This window comes from Rana temporaria, chromosome 12, assembly GCF_905171775.1.
Source record: "Rana temporaria chromosome 12, aRanTem1.1, whole genome shotgun sequence".
In the NCBI taxonomy this organism is placed as follows: Eukaryota; Metazoa; Chordata; class Amphibia; order Anura; family Ranidae; genus Rana; species Rana temporaria.
The window spans coordinates 125,548,144-125,563,239 of NC_053500.1; the positions used below are offsets into that span (position 1 = coordinate 125,548,144).

Genomic DNA, 15,096 nt, shown 5'->3' on the forward strand with positions numbered 1-15,096 from the left:
GTGTGAATGCAGCCTTACTCCACACAGTAATGCGAGGCTTTCTCCCCGGTGTGGAGTGTCGTGTCGTGTCGTGCTCGCCCCCTCCCTTGGACTACCAGAGAGTCAGGACGCTCTCTACGTCAGTGTTTCTCAACTCCAGTCCTCGGGGCGCACCAACAGGTCTTGTTTTCAGGCTTTCCATTATTGTGCACAGGTGATTTTATCAGTTTCACTGCCTTAGTAATTACCACAGCAGTTTGATCTGAGGGAAATCCTGAAAACATGACCTGTTGGTGCGCCCCGAGAACTGGAGTTGAGAAACACTGCTCTACGTTGCACATAGAGAAAAGAGCTGTGTGTTAGTGAGCGCCCTGACTCCCCTGTAGTCCAAGGGAGAGGCGAGCACGACACTCCACACCAGGGAGAAAGCCTTGCATTACTGTGTGGAGTTACAGACAGAAGAACAGGAAGTGAGGATTTCTCAGAAGAAATAAGGACATTTAAAAGCAAAATGGAGGGATGAGGTAAGTGAAGGAGGACTGCACTAAGGTAAAGGAAGCTATTTAGGAAAAAATAATTGTACCTTTACACCCCTTTAGGCTGCATTCACACCTGAAAGCGGTGTATGTTACCGCAAAAAAAAAGGCGGCATTTTTAAGCCTAACATACGCCGGAGGGGTGATCAACATTGTCGGCTATGCCGAACGCCGCCTGAAAAAAAGGTCCGGGACTTGTTTTGAGCTTCAGGCGTACGGCGTTTGGCGTGGAGATGTGAACCATCTCCATAGCAGACAATGTTAAATCACCCCTCCAGCGTATTGCAGGCTGCAATAGCGTCGCGCTACAGGCGACAATACGCCTAGGTGTGAATGGAGCCTTAAGCTGCGTCAAGCAGGTTTTGCATTCCCATAAACTTGCAAAAACCCATCTGACGTAACCAAATTCCCATCAGCACAGGTCCTAAAACATGCGAACTTACCTCTGTTTTGGAGAAATGTGCCATCTCCATCACCTGCTTTACATGTAGTCCTTTTGTAATAATGCCCTGTATTCGAGAACTGTGTATTTTTATATATTTAAAGCACTTTTTGGAATAAAATACAATAAATTAGCCTTGCAGTCGCTATCCATCTTTTGTACAACCACACCGCTGAAACAAATCAACCACACCGCTGAAACAAATCAACCACACTGCGGACTGGGCAAATGATCAGCTTTATTTACATCCAGAGAGGTGTCACCGGCGGCGTCTCATGAGCAGAGAACATGGCCACATAATTGTCTTCTGGTCACATCTAGACAGGTCTCTGTAGTTGGGTTTAGCGGTGTGTAGGTTGGAACCTCACAAGGGTATTGCAGCAGAGGTTAATGCATACACACGGCAGGTCAACTCCATAGTGTCCGCTACAGCAACATTTACACAGCTATGGCATCTGTTCAGCAAATCACTCAAGTTATTTATAATATTTGACAAAAAAGGCAGATAAACTTGCACCTCCGGGCTTGGTCCAGCATGCAAACTTCCAGCGTCTGTCACCTTCTTGATCATAAGTACCATGGCTGCCAAAGACCTTCCTGGTATCTTTTGACTGTCAGACCCAACGTCTCAGATTACGCTGTCGTGTGAATATATTAGGATACTAGGGGGCCATATACAGAAGCTAAAAACTGCATCAAACGAAAAAGAATCATTGCAACCAATCGGGGGTTAGATTTCATTCTCTAGCATTTGGCTACTGAAATTTTGACTGATCGCTATAGACACACCCCATGGGCGTCCACAGAACTTTTTTCAGGGGGGGGCATCATTTTAAAATCACCCATGCTCAGCCCCTTTTGACAATGTCATTACGGGGCAGACTTTATTATAGGCATGTGCTATGTACAGGGTGCAGATTCCAGGTGTGTGCTACATACAGTGTGCATATTTCAGGCGTGTACAACCTATGCGCATGCCTATGGCGGACACCTTGCTGATCCCTAATTCCAGAGGGGGGGCGCTTTCCCCCCTTGCCCCTACCTGCGGACGCCCATGGACACACCTTCATTAAAGGGGGTCAAGAGAGAAATATGCAGGCTGCCTTTAATGTTCTCCCCTTCTCAAAATACTGACTCCGGCATCTATACTAACAAGGGGAATTTATCAAAATTGGAGCAGCTGTGCATGCCGGCCAGTCATCATCTTTCTTTTTCAAAGCTTAACTGAAGAAGCTGAAGATAGAAGCTGATTGGTTGCCATGCAGAACTGCTTCAGATTCTGTCCGCTACAGTTTTGATAAATTCCCCCCCAATAATAAGTCATTGATCTAGAACGATGACTTGCCTGATCTGCACACTTTTGACTCAGAAAGGGGGGGCCAATTTGGGTAACAGTGGCCTCAAAGACCAGTAGACCTAAAGTCGAAAATCTGATTACAGTGGAACCTCGGATTGCGAGCAGGATTCAGGCCAAAGCGGTGTGCAGTACCGCGTTTGGCCCAAGGTGGGCCAGAGCCGAATGTCGCCAATCGCAACCAATTAGCGACATTCAGAAAGGCCCGACAGCTTAGCTGACCTCTGCAAATCTCGGGAACTAAGGGCCATATTCTCAGTGAAGTTACGATGGAGTAAGTCAGGATACTCCATCGTAACTCCCTTTTTTGCCCAGTGTATCTATGCTCCTGATTCTCAGAATCATTTTTGCATAGATACACTTAAGATCCGCCATCTGTAAGTCACTTACACTGGCGGATCTTAAATGCAATGACGCCGGCCGCCGCTAGATGGCATTTACGTGAAGGAGTCATTTGCGTATGCAAATGATCCTTCTACGCCGATTCCCCGAACGAGTTCGCGTCGCGTAACTGTCGCTAACGTCGTTTGCGTAAGCGGAAACTTACTCCTGCTATATGAGGGGTACATTTTCCGCAAGTCTCGCGTAGGCCATGTTACGGATGGCGTCGGGTCCCCGTCGTGTTTTTTCGTCGGGTACGTCGTTTACGTAAGTCGTTCTTGAATACGACTTTACGTCAATGACGCACACGTCAGTGTCATTGACGTTTTCCGCCGAGAACTGGAGCATGCGCACTGGGCTTTTTGCAGCCCGGCGCATGCCCAGTTCTTTCGCATCGGGGGCGCGCTTCATTTGAATAGAAGACGCCCCCTTGGAGATCCGCCAGGCTACGCCGGGACACTTACACTCCGCTGTCCCAACTTATGGAGCAAGTGTTTGGGGAATACAACACCTGCTCCAGTAAGTTGGGACAGCGGAGTGTAAGTGCCCTAAGCGCAGCAGGCGGATATTTAGAGAGAATATGGCCCAAAGTCTTTCCGAGGTTTGCCGAGGTCAGCTGAAGTGTACAAGGGCCTTTTGGCCATTTCCGAGCCACTCCGGTGCTCCCCCCCCGCCTCTGGCTGCATGCAGTATTGCATGCCATTGAAGTCAATACAGAACAAATTATTTTCGTTTCCATTGACTTCAATGGGGAAACTCGCTTTGATATGCAAGTACTTTGGATTACGAGCATTCTTCTGGAATGGATTATGCTCGTAATTCGAGGTTCCACTGAAGTTGCATTTCCATTCATTGCTCTTTGTGCTGCCAGTCAAGTCAGTTTAGGAAAAAAAAAAAACATAGAACCTTCATTAAACCAGAACAAACCCTCTGAACACGACCCTTTCTGCATAGACGACGGTTCCTGAAATGAAGGCCCAGATTCTCAAAAGAGATACGACGGCGCATCTCCAGATACGCCGTCGTATCTATGCGACTGATTCTTGGAATCAGTTACGCATAGATATTCATTAGATCCGACAGGCGTAAGTCTCTTACGCCGTCGGATCTAAACTGCAATTTTTTTCTTGCACGCTAGGTGGCGCTTCCGTCGATTTCCTCATCGAGTATGCAAATTAGCTAGATACGCAAATTCCCGAACTTACGCGCGGCCGAGGCAGTAAAGTTACGACGTTTACGTTAGGCTTTTCCCGGCGTAAAGTTGCCCCTGGGTCTATGAGGCGCAGCCAAAGTTAAGTATGGCCATCGTTCCCGCGTTGAAAATTTTTAAATTTACGTCGCTTGCGTAAGTCGTCCGTGAATGGGGCTGGACGTCATTTACGTTCACTTCGAAACCAATGATGTCATTTGGAGCAATGCACACTGGGATATTTTAGGGACGGCGCATGCGCAGTTCGTTCGGCGCGGGGACGCGCTTCATTTAAATGAAACACGCCCCTCTACCCGCCAAATTTGAATCCCACCGGGTGATTTACGCTACGCCGCCGCAACTTTACAGGCAAGTGCTTTGTGAATAAAGCACTTGCCTGAAAAACTTGCGGCGGCGTAACGTAAATGAGATACGTTACGCCCGCACAATTTTGCGCCCATCTACGTGAATCTGGGCCTAAGTTTTTCTGATTGCTCCCCCGACGTTTTAAGAAAACGAGACGGAAGTTTAGAAGCACGGCATTCAGGTTGGAAGGTCTTTTCGGAAAGACTTGACGTCTTGATGTTCTTTTTGTTGCTGTGTCTATGTAAAGAAGTGTGAGCTGTAGGCGACCGGTGACCAAGCGATGACCGTTTGGCAGTGCTTTGTATCCCTTGATGAAAAGGCGAGAGCTGAAGTCCAGGTAATGGCAATGCAACACCGATAATGGCAATGCAACACCGATGTTGGCAATAGGAGCGCTGGTGGCATCTATGAAGCTACATGTCTCGGGTAACTAAGCAAACAGAAACAGACTCAATTATATATTAATACTTGAACCGTCACAGGATGTTGGTGGATCTGGTAGAAGATAACACCGAAAAGCAGCCTATTAAAGACAACACCTTCATAATAAAGCTTTTCATGTCGCCTAGGTCATATAAGCGGTGATGCCATCGCTGCAAAGGCATCTTGGAAATTCTTTATTTCCTGTAATGTTGTTGGTCGGGATGAATTCTTGTCTGAGAGAAGGTATGTACATGGTGAAGGGTGCGGAAGATCCTCACATGGGTTGCAATGGGTGGACGGTGACAGAGGAAGCCCCAATCTTAGTCCCTATGGATAACAGTCTATCGGGGGGCATCCTGAACGCCCTTCACCAAGAAAAAGGTACGTTTTCACGTGATGGGGTTTTTCGTATTTAAAGTCACTGATCTCCACTCGCTACTCCAGTCCGAGACAGTTGCCGATTTTCAGATGGGTAGGAAGCCTCTCATGCACTTCTCTGTACATCATTGTTGCGGCCCCGCCGATCCCACAGTCTAGACCTGGCATTCCTCACAAGGCTCCGCCGTTCGCTTTTTCAGCTCTTTCACTTGAAAGTGGCGGTGAGTGCTGGTATCTTGTTGGCGGTGAGAGGCAGCGCCGCCGCGGCGGCCTGCCTCCAGCTCCACGTGGAGAAAGGCTTTGACGCGATGCTGCCGCCCCTTCCCATCGCTGTAATCTAACACGCGGCACTCGTAGGTCCCTTCATCTGAGATCTTGACATTGGACAGGCGCAGCTTGTGTGATATGTTACTTCCAAATACCTTCACCACCTGCACAGAGAACAGAGAGTTAATTGTGTATTTACAAGAAGTGCCTTCAAAGTACAACTTAAAGTGGAGTTCCACCCATAAATATAACATTACATCAGTAGTTTTAAAAAAATGTCATTAGTCCTTTACGAAAATTTTTTTTTTTTTTTTAGATGCCTTCAAAGTGTTGTTGCTAGGCAGAATAGTTAATCTTCCCACTTCCTGCACCTAGGTGCTTAATGCTTCCTAGCCTACACCGCACAGACTCCTGGGAATGTAGTGGGTGTATCTTTCCAGGAGTCTGTGCACTCCCCAGTCTCGAAGAATCATGTGACTTGGACAGCACAGGTGCTGAAACCTGATCTGACACTGCTTGTGCAGCACTGAGCATGTTCGAGATCTGCAAGGCTGAAATCCAGGAAGTCATACAGTCTGGCTTCATGATGCCCACACTTAAGATGGCCCCAGTCAATTTCTATTTTATAAAGTGTCTAAATGCTGTAACAGCCTAACAAAACGGACCTTAGTTTACAGACTAACTTTACTAGAATATATTAAGCTTGTGTATTACAGGGGTATTTATATTTAAAAAGTGAAATTGTGGCCGGAACTCCGCTTTAACCCAACATTTTTTCCTCTTTAACCACTTCATTACTGGGCACTTAAACCCCCTTCGTGCCCAGACCAATTTTCAGCTTTCAGCGCTGACGCATTTTGAATGACAATTGCGCGGTCATACAACACTGTACCCAAATTATCTTTTTATCATTTTTTTCCCCACAAAGAGAGCTTTCTTTTGGTGGTATTTGATCATCTCTGCGATTTTTATTTTTTGCGCTATAAACATAAAATAACAGAAAATTTGGGGGGAAAAACACTTTTTTACTTTGTTATAATAATATCCCAATTTTTTTTAAAAAAAATTAAAATTTACCTCGGTTTAGGCAGATACGTATTCTTCTACATATTTTTGTTAAGCGTATATTGATTGGTTTGCGCAAAAGTTATAGCGCCTACAAAATAGGGGATAGATTTATGATTGTTTTTTGTTTGTTGTTTTACTAGTAATGGCGGCGATCTGCGATTTTTTTTTTTGTGAGGCCTGCGATATTGCCGCGGACGTATCGGACACTTTTGACACAATTTTGGGACCATTCACATTTATACAGCGAACAGTGCTATAAAAATGCACTAATTACTGTATAAATGTGACTGGCAGTGAAGGGGTTAACACTAGGGGGTGAGGAAGGGGTTAAATGTGTATCCTGGGTGTGTGCTAACTGTGTGGGGAGGGGACTGACTGGGGGAGGTGACCAATGCTGTGTCCCTATGTACAAGGGACACAGATCGGTCTCCTCTCTCCCTGACAGGAAGTGGAGCTCTGTGTTTACACACAGAGCTCCACGTCCCTGCTGTCACCGCCGATCGCGGGTACTTGGCGGACATTGCGGCCGCCAGGCGCACACACATCGGCTCCCGAGCGATGTGCCGGGCACGTTGTTTCCCCGCTGTGCGCCCCCAGGGAATGACAACAACAGGACGTCCACTCGGCACTTGAGAGCCGCGCTGTGGACGTCTTTCGTCCATAGCGTGGATCCCAAGTGGTTAAAGGGGTTGTAAAGGTTTGTTTTTTTATTTTCTAAATAGGTTCATTTAAGCTAGTGCATTGTTGGGTCACTTACCTTTTCCTTCCATTTTTTTTTCCTTTGTCTGAATTTCTCACTTCCTGTTTCTCCTCAGTAAGCTGTTCTGGCTGACTAACCCCCAGCCAGAACGGCTCGGATAATGGTGGAAAGCTTACTGAGGAGAAACAGGAAGTGAGAAATTCAGACAAAGAAAAAAAAAACATTTAGTAGGGAAATGAAAGGAAAAGGTAAGTGAACCAACAATGCACTAGCTTAAAGAAACCTATTTAGAAAATAAAAAACAAACCTTTACAACGCCTTTAACCACTTCAATACCGCACATAGACATATGACGTCCACAAAGGGGATCTCCCATCCTGGGTGGACGTCATATGACGTCCTGTACTTTGTGCGGTGATATCTGAATGATGCCTGCTGCTAGAGGCATCATTCAGATATCATTGTGTTCCGGCGGCGATCCTGCGCATCATAAGAACGATCATAGCGGCGTTCCACCGCTTGATCGTTCTTGTAGGCGGCGGCGGGAGGGGACATCCCCCCCACTGCCATCCGGTGCGTCTCCAGGCTCTCCCGTGCCATTGGGGGCCCGGAGAAAGAATCGCCCAGCGCCGGATAAGAAGCATTGTCGGAGGCCCGGGCGCGATGTGATGACGTCCCACCCGGGTACCGGAATGTACACAAAGCCGCAATTGCGGCTAGTAAGCATGGGATCAGTGAATTTTTTTTCACGATCTAATGCTTTCCAGCCTGGAGGAGAGATGCGGGGTCTTATTGACCCCGCATCTCTCTTTAAAGAGGACCTGTCACACACCTTTCCTATTACAAGGGATGTTTACATTCCTTGTAATAGGAAAAAAAGTAATTGCCAGTTAAAATAGGACAGTGCTAAAAAGCAAAAAATGCCCTGGTCATAAAGGGGGTAAAACCTTACAGTGGTCAAGTAGTTAAAGGATACCGCCACAAAAAAAATTATATATATATATATATATATATATATATATATATATATATCTCGTATATCGTATATACTCGAGTATAAGCCGACCCAAATAAAAGCTGAGGCATCTAATTTCACCACAAAAAACGGTGAAAGCGTATTGACTCGAGTATAAGCCTAGGGTGTCCATCTGCATGCCTCACTGTGTCCATGACTAGACTGACATTTAACATGAGAGTCTATGGAAGGGGTGCCCAGCTTTAAATCGGTCCTCTCCAGCCATAGGTTCCCCAGACAAACTTTGCACACTTGTAGAGGAAGAATGGTGCTACGTATGTGCCAAGTTCCGGGTCCAGGGGACCTACGGCCGGCCGGTTCCGGGTCCCCAAATTCACCAGAGAAATTACCATTTAACATGGGAGTCTATGGAAGGGGTGCCCAGCTTTGAAATATCGGTGCTCCCCAGCCATAGGTTCCCCAGACAACAAACTTTGCACACTTGTAGAGGAAGAGTGGGGCTATATGTATGCTGGCCGGTCCCGGGTCCCAAAATTCCGGGAGATCAGGCGCAAAAAGGTGACAAGTATAAGCCGAGGGGGGCATTTTCAGCACAAAAAAATGTGCTGAAAAACTCGGCTTATACTCGAGTATATACGGTAGGTTATCGTTGTTGACCTGATTCTGTAAATGTACTTGCCTAGCTGGCCCCCGACTCCCGTGTGTGTGCCCGGCGGGCGCGGTCGCCGCCAGGCACCCGCGATTGCTTGTTACAGAGCGGGGACCGAGAGCTGTGTGTGTAAACACACAGCTCTCGGTCCTGTCAGGGGAGAAATGCTGATCTTCTGTTCATACAATGTATGAACAGAGGATCAGTGTTTCCCCTAGTGAGGCCACCCCTCCTACAGTAAGAACACACCCAGGGACATACTTAACCCCTTCACTGCCAGTGGCATTTTTATAGTAATCCAATGCATTTTTATAGCACTGATCGCTATAAAAATGCCAATGGTCCCAGAAATGTGTCAAAAGTGTCCGAAGCGTCTGCCATAATGCCGCAGTACCGAAAAAAAATCGCTGATCGCCGCCATTACTAGTAAAAAAAAATATATTAATAAAAAGGACATAAAAATACCCCCTATTTTGTAAACGCTATAACTTTTGCGCAAACCAATCAATAAACGCTTATTGCGATTTTTTTTAACGAAAAATACGTAGAAGAATACGTATCGGCCTAAACTGAGGAAAAAAAATGTTTTTATATATATTTTGGGGGGATATTTATTATAGCAAAAAGTAAAAAATATTAATTTTTTTCAAAATTGTCGCTCTATTTTTGTTTATAGCGCAAAAAATAAAAACCGCAGAGGTGATCAAATACCACCAAAAAAAAGCTCTATTTGTGGGAAAAAAAGGACGCCAATTTTGTTTGGGAGCCACGTCGCACGACCGCGCAATTGTCAGTTAAAGCGACACAGTCCCGAATCGCAAAAAGTGCTCTGGTCTTTGGGCAGCAATATGGTCCGGGGGTTAAGTGGTTAAGGAATGATATTTAGAGCCCAGTCTGATATGCAGCTCACCACAAAAGAAGAATTTTCTCCTTACCACAGGTAACACAATTTCAATGCATCCACTTTGACCCCATATAACCACTGAGCTCTCTTAGATCAAAATCGCATCTGTAGCACGCTAACCGCAAATGCTAAATACAAATTGTATCTTTCAGGTCTGCCGGCTTTGTTTGTTTTTAATCTCCATTTTTTTATTCCTCTTCAAATAGCGCCATTCTTAATTAATTTACATATTCCCCCAATGGGACAGTGTCTGTGTTGAACTCTCCCTCCTATTGCTGCCAAATGCGGCTCCCTCTCGCCGCGCAGCGCAAAATCAATAGAAAAACCTCGGCGGCTAATTAGCTTTCCTTCCAAATTGATCTTCTCGTGGTATTTGCCATTCTGTGAAATGTAAAGTTTGCTCAGCCCGGAAAGAGAAGGGCGTAAATCAGATTAATGTTCCGTTCCCCATCTCACAGGTTAGTGATTGTCGGGATGCTTTTTCTTTTTTTGAAAATTATTTTTATTTAACATTTTCAATACAACAAAACAGACAAAAACAAAACAACCCAAAATTCCCCCCCTCCCACTTCCCCGTAGTGCAATATTCCATAAAGTGTAGGAGTATAAACAAGGATTAGTAGCCCGTACAGCGAATCATCGTTATGCTAAATATGGGCACACTTAAAGTGGAGGTTCACCCTAAAAACATGTATATACCATTCCATCCAGCATACTTCCGACATGTACAGTTCCCTTTTTTTTTCTCGCTGTACATACCCTCGTATAGCTATTTCCCCCCCCCAGCTTCCGGGTAGTGGCTCCCGCGGAAGTGGGCGTTCCTATTCAAAGACTAAGTGATTGACGTGATGACAAAAGCTTCCCCCCGGCGCATAAGGCGCGTCACCAGTTTCCGAAAGAAGCCGAACTGCGAGTCGGCGCTATACGGCGCCTGCGTACCGACGTTCGGCTTCTTTCGGAAACTGGTGACGCGCATTATGCGCCGGGGGAAGCTTTTATCATCACGTCAATCACTTAGTCTCTGAATAGGAACGCCCACTTCCGCGGGAGCCACTACCCGGAAGCCGGGGGGGGGGAATAGCTATACGGCGGTATGTACAATGGATTGTTACATGTTTTTAGGGTGAACCTCCGTTTTAAACAATAAGGCTTTGGTCAGGACTAAAACTTCAACCTACATAGTTGACAGAACGTCCAATTAACCACTTCAGTCCCGGAAGAATTGGCTGTCCAATTACCAGGCCATTTTTTGCGATTCTGCACTCCGTCGCTTTATCTGACAATTGCACGGTCGTGCGACGTGGCACCCAAACACAATTGACGTCCCTTTTCCCCCCACAAATAGAGATTTCTTTTGGTGGTATTTGATCACTCCTGCAGTTATTATTTTTTGCGCAAAAAAACAAAAAAAACTGACAATTTAGAAAAAAAAACATAATTTTTTTACTTTCTGCTATAAAACATATCCAATAAAAAAAATAAAAAAATAAATAGATTTTCTTCATCAATTTAGGCCAATATGTATTCTGCTACATATTTTTGGTAAAAATAAAAATACCAATAAGCGTGTATTGATTGGTTTGCACAAAAGTTATAGCGTCTACAAAATAGGGGATAGATTTTTGGAATTTTTATTTATTTATTACTAATGGTGGCGATCAACAAGTTATTGCGCGACTGCAATATTGTGATAGACAAATCGGACACCTAACTGACAGTGCTCAGTGATCAGTACTAAAAAATATGCACTGTCACTGTACTAATAAAACTGTCAGGAAAGGTGTTAACATCAGGGGCGATCAAAGGTTCAAACGTGTTCCCTGTGTTACAAGTGGGTTTGTAGATTGCTGATACTCACACTTATCTTGGTGGCTCCTTTCTCTTGGGTTGCCTGGGGAGATTTCACCTGTAACACATCAAAGACAAAACACAATGATAAAAGTCCAATGATGAGATTATTGGCCCATCCAGGAGCGTAACGCTGACCTAAGACATCAGAGAAATATCGGCAATATGGCACACATAGTCCCCACTGTCTTGCAATATCTTTTGGAGGTTTTCTCCCCTGACCTGGAGCTCCATTCATCCCAGTCCCAATCACAGTACTGTCCCCAATGCTTCCATCTGCTTTTCACTCCAGAAGCACTTAGCCATCTTTATTCAAACATCATCCAGCGTCAGCACTAGGGGTTGTCCTGATACCACTTTTTTAAGAACGAGTACAAGTACCAATACTTTCGAACATGCTCTAATTTTTCACGTCGTTTTTTACGTCGTAAAAATTGGTCGTGTGTGGGCTTTTACGACCTGAAAAAACCGCACATGCTCAGAAGCAAATTATGAGACGGGAGCGCTCGTTCTGGTAAAACTAGCGTTCGTAATGGAGTAAGCACATTCATCACACTGTAACAGACAGAAAAGCGCGAATCATCTTTTACTAACACGGAATCAGCTAAAGCAGCCCAAAGGGTGGCGCCATCCGCATGGAACTTCCCCGTGCCGTCGTGTTGTACGTCACCGCGCTTTGCTAGAGCATTTTTTTTTTTCCGCGATCGTGTGTAGGAAACGTCGTTTTAATGATCGGGTTGAAAAAAACTTTGTTTTTTCTAGACCCTTAACCACTTCCATACAGGGCACTTACGTACCTTCCCGCCCAAGCCAATTTTCAGCTTTCAGCACTGTCGCAATTTGAATGGCAATTGCGCGGTCATGCTACACTGTACCCAAACAAAATTGGCGTCCTTTTTTCCCCACAAATAGAGCTTTCTTTTGGTGGTATTTGATCACCTCTGCGATTTTTTTTTTTGCGCAACAACTAAAAAAAGACCGAAAATTTTGAAAAAAATTAAGTTTTTAATTTTTTTCTGTAATTTTTTGTAAATAAGTACGTTTTCTCTTTCAATTACGGGCACTGATATGGTGGCACTGATGGGCATCGACAAGGTAGTACTGACGGGCACAGATGAGGTGGCACTGATTGGCGGCACTGGTATGCGGCACTGATGGGCACACATAGGCGGCACTCATGGGCACACATGGGCGGCACTCATGGGCACTCATGGGCGGCACTGATGGGCACTCATGGGCGGCACAGATGGGCACTCATGGGCGGCACAGATGGGCACTCATGGGCGGCACAGATGGGCACTCATGGGCGGCACAGATGGGCACTGTGGGGCGTCACTGATGGACACTGTGGGGCGGCACTGATTTACTTGTTGCCAGTCAGTGCCCATTTGTGGGCACTGATTGGCATTTTTTTTTTTGCATCTTTTTTTTTCCCATTTTTTTTTTTTTTTTCAGATTTTTATTTTTTGGACTTTTTTTTCCCATTTTTTTTTTGTTGTGCCCTTCCCTGGTGGGCATCCCTGGTGGTCCATGTGGCGATCCGAGGGGGGGCTGCGCTGATAAACAATCAGCGCGAACCCCCCCTGTCAGGAGAGCCGCCGATCGGCTCTCCTCTACTCGCGTCTGTCAGACGCGAGTGAGGAAGAGCCATCGACGGCTCTTCCTGTTTACATCGTGATCAGCCGTGGTTGGACACGGCTGATCACGTGGTAAAGAGTCTCCGTGAGAGACTCTTTACCGAGATCGGTGTTGCGGGGTGTCAGACTGACACCCCGCAACAACGATCGGCGCGATGCGCGCCCCCGGGGGCGCGCAGCGGCTGAGAATCCTGAGGACGTAATATGACGTCCAGTCAGGATTCTACAACCACTTTGCCGACGTCAATTTGTCATTGGCGGGCGGCAAGTGGTTAAAAACGTTGGGCCAGATTCACAGAATAAGTACGCCGGAGTATCTGCTGATACTCCGGCGTACTTTCAAATTTGCCGCGTCGTATCTTAATTTGTAATTCACAAACAAGATATGACGGCATTTGGCTAAGATCCGACAGGCTTCGTACGCCTTCGGATCTTAGGATGCAATACTTCGGCCGCCGCTTGGTGGAGATCGCGTCGTTTTCCGCGTCGGATATGCTAATTAGCTGTTTACGGCGATCCACGAAGGTACGCACGTTCGTCGCATTCTCTTACGTCGTCGCTAGTTGGCTTTTCGCGTCGCAAAGTTATGGCTGCTATTGAGGTGGTGTAACAATAGACAGCCCATGTTAAAGTATGGCCGTCGTTCCCGCGTCGAATTTCAATTTTTTTTTTTTTGCGTAAGTCGTCCGGGAATACAAAAGTACGTTACGCACGTCGCCATTCAAAACATTACGTCGGGGCGACGTCATTTCGCGCAAAGCACGGCAGGAAATTTCAAAACGGAGCATGCGCAGTACGTTCGGCGCAGGAACGCGCCTAATTTAAATGGTCCCCGCCCCATTTGAATTACGCGGGCTTGCGCCGGACGGCTTTACGCTACGCCGCCGCAAGTTTACACGCAAGTGCTTTGTGAATCAAGCACTTACGATGAAAACTTGCGGCGGAGTAACGTAAAATTAGCTATTTCCGACGATCCACGAACGTACGCACGGCCGTCGCATTTTTTTACGTCGTTTCCGTTCGGCTTTTTCCGGCGTATAGTTAAAGCTGCTATATGGTGGCGTACTCAATGTTAAGTATGGCCGTCCTTCCCGCGTAAAATTTAGAAAATTTTACGTTGTTTGCGTAAGTCGTCCGTGAATGGGGCTGGAGGCCATTTACGTTCACGTCGAAAACAATGACGTCCTTGCGACGTCATTTAGAGCAATGCACCCTGGGAGTTTTTACGGACGGCGCATGCGCAGTTCGTTCGGCGCGGGGACGCACTTCATTTAAATGAAACACGCCACCTGACCCGCCGATTTTGAATTCCGCGCCCTTACGCTGTGAGAGATACGCTACGCCGCCGTAACTTACATCGCAAATTTGTTGAGGATTCAAACCAAAGCTAAGTAAGTTACGATGGCGTAGCGTATCTTAGATACGCTGCGCCGGTGCAGATCTTTGTGGATCTGCCCCGTTCTCTTTCTAAGTCCGTCGGAATTTCCGACGGAAAAAGTCCAATGGGGCACACACACGGTTGGAAAATATCAGATGAAAAAATTCCGTCTTTTTTCATCGGAAATTCTGACCATGTGTACGCGGCAGTAGAGGCTCCTCTCTTCTTTTTTATACTCAGTTGTGACATGACGCTACTCTTATATCAAGACATCGCTTGTATATCAAGGCAACATTGATTAAAACATTTTGCTTGTCTTGCAAAACGCTCTCAGACCAAGTTACTCTCAAACCAAGGTTTTACTGTACATGTTTTATAATCTGTATCAGTATCTTAAAGAATATTTTAAGCGTTAAATAATAGATATCATTGTGTACTTAGAATATTATCTGTGTACGTTCAAAGCAATTTAAAATGTTTCTATATATATAGTAACATGCACTGCTAAGCAACAGAAGACAAGATACATCCAAGGTTGGTGACCGGCTGAATAGAATATAATAAAACCGTTATTACTTCTGATTTTATTTGCAACCAAACCATTACGCGATTTTTCTTCTT

The 15,096-nt window shown here is 45.8% G+C and overlaps 1 protein-coding gene across 1 annotated transcript in view; it reads right to left on the bottom strand.

Annotated features, from left to right (window-relative positions):
- Positions 1–4,860: 4,860 nt before the first annotated feature.
- Positions 4,861–15,096, bottom strand: part of VSTM2L (V-set and transmembrane domain containing 2 like) — a 103,071-nt gene continuing 92,835 nt past the window's right edge. Inside the window, exons 3-4 of the mRNA XM_040330571.1 lie at positions 11,471–11,518; positions 4,861–5,479 (exon numbers count right to left, since the gene is read on the bottom strand). Coding sequence (XP_040186505.1) covers positions 5,204–5,479; positions 11,471–11,518 — 324 coding nt within the window. The 3' untranslated portion in view covers positions 4,861–5,203. The remainder of the gene's footprint in view (positions 5,480–11,470; positions 11,519–15,096) is intronic.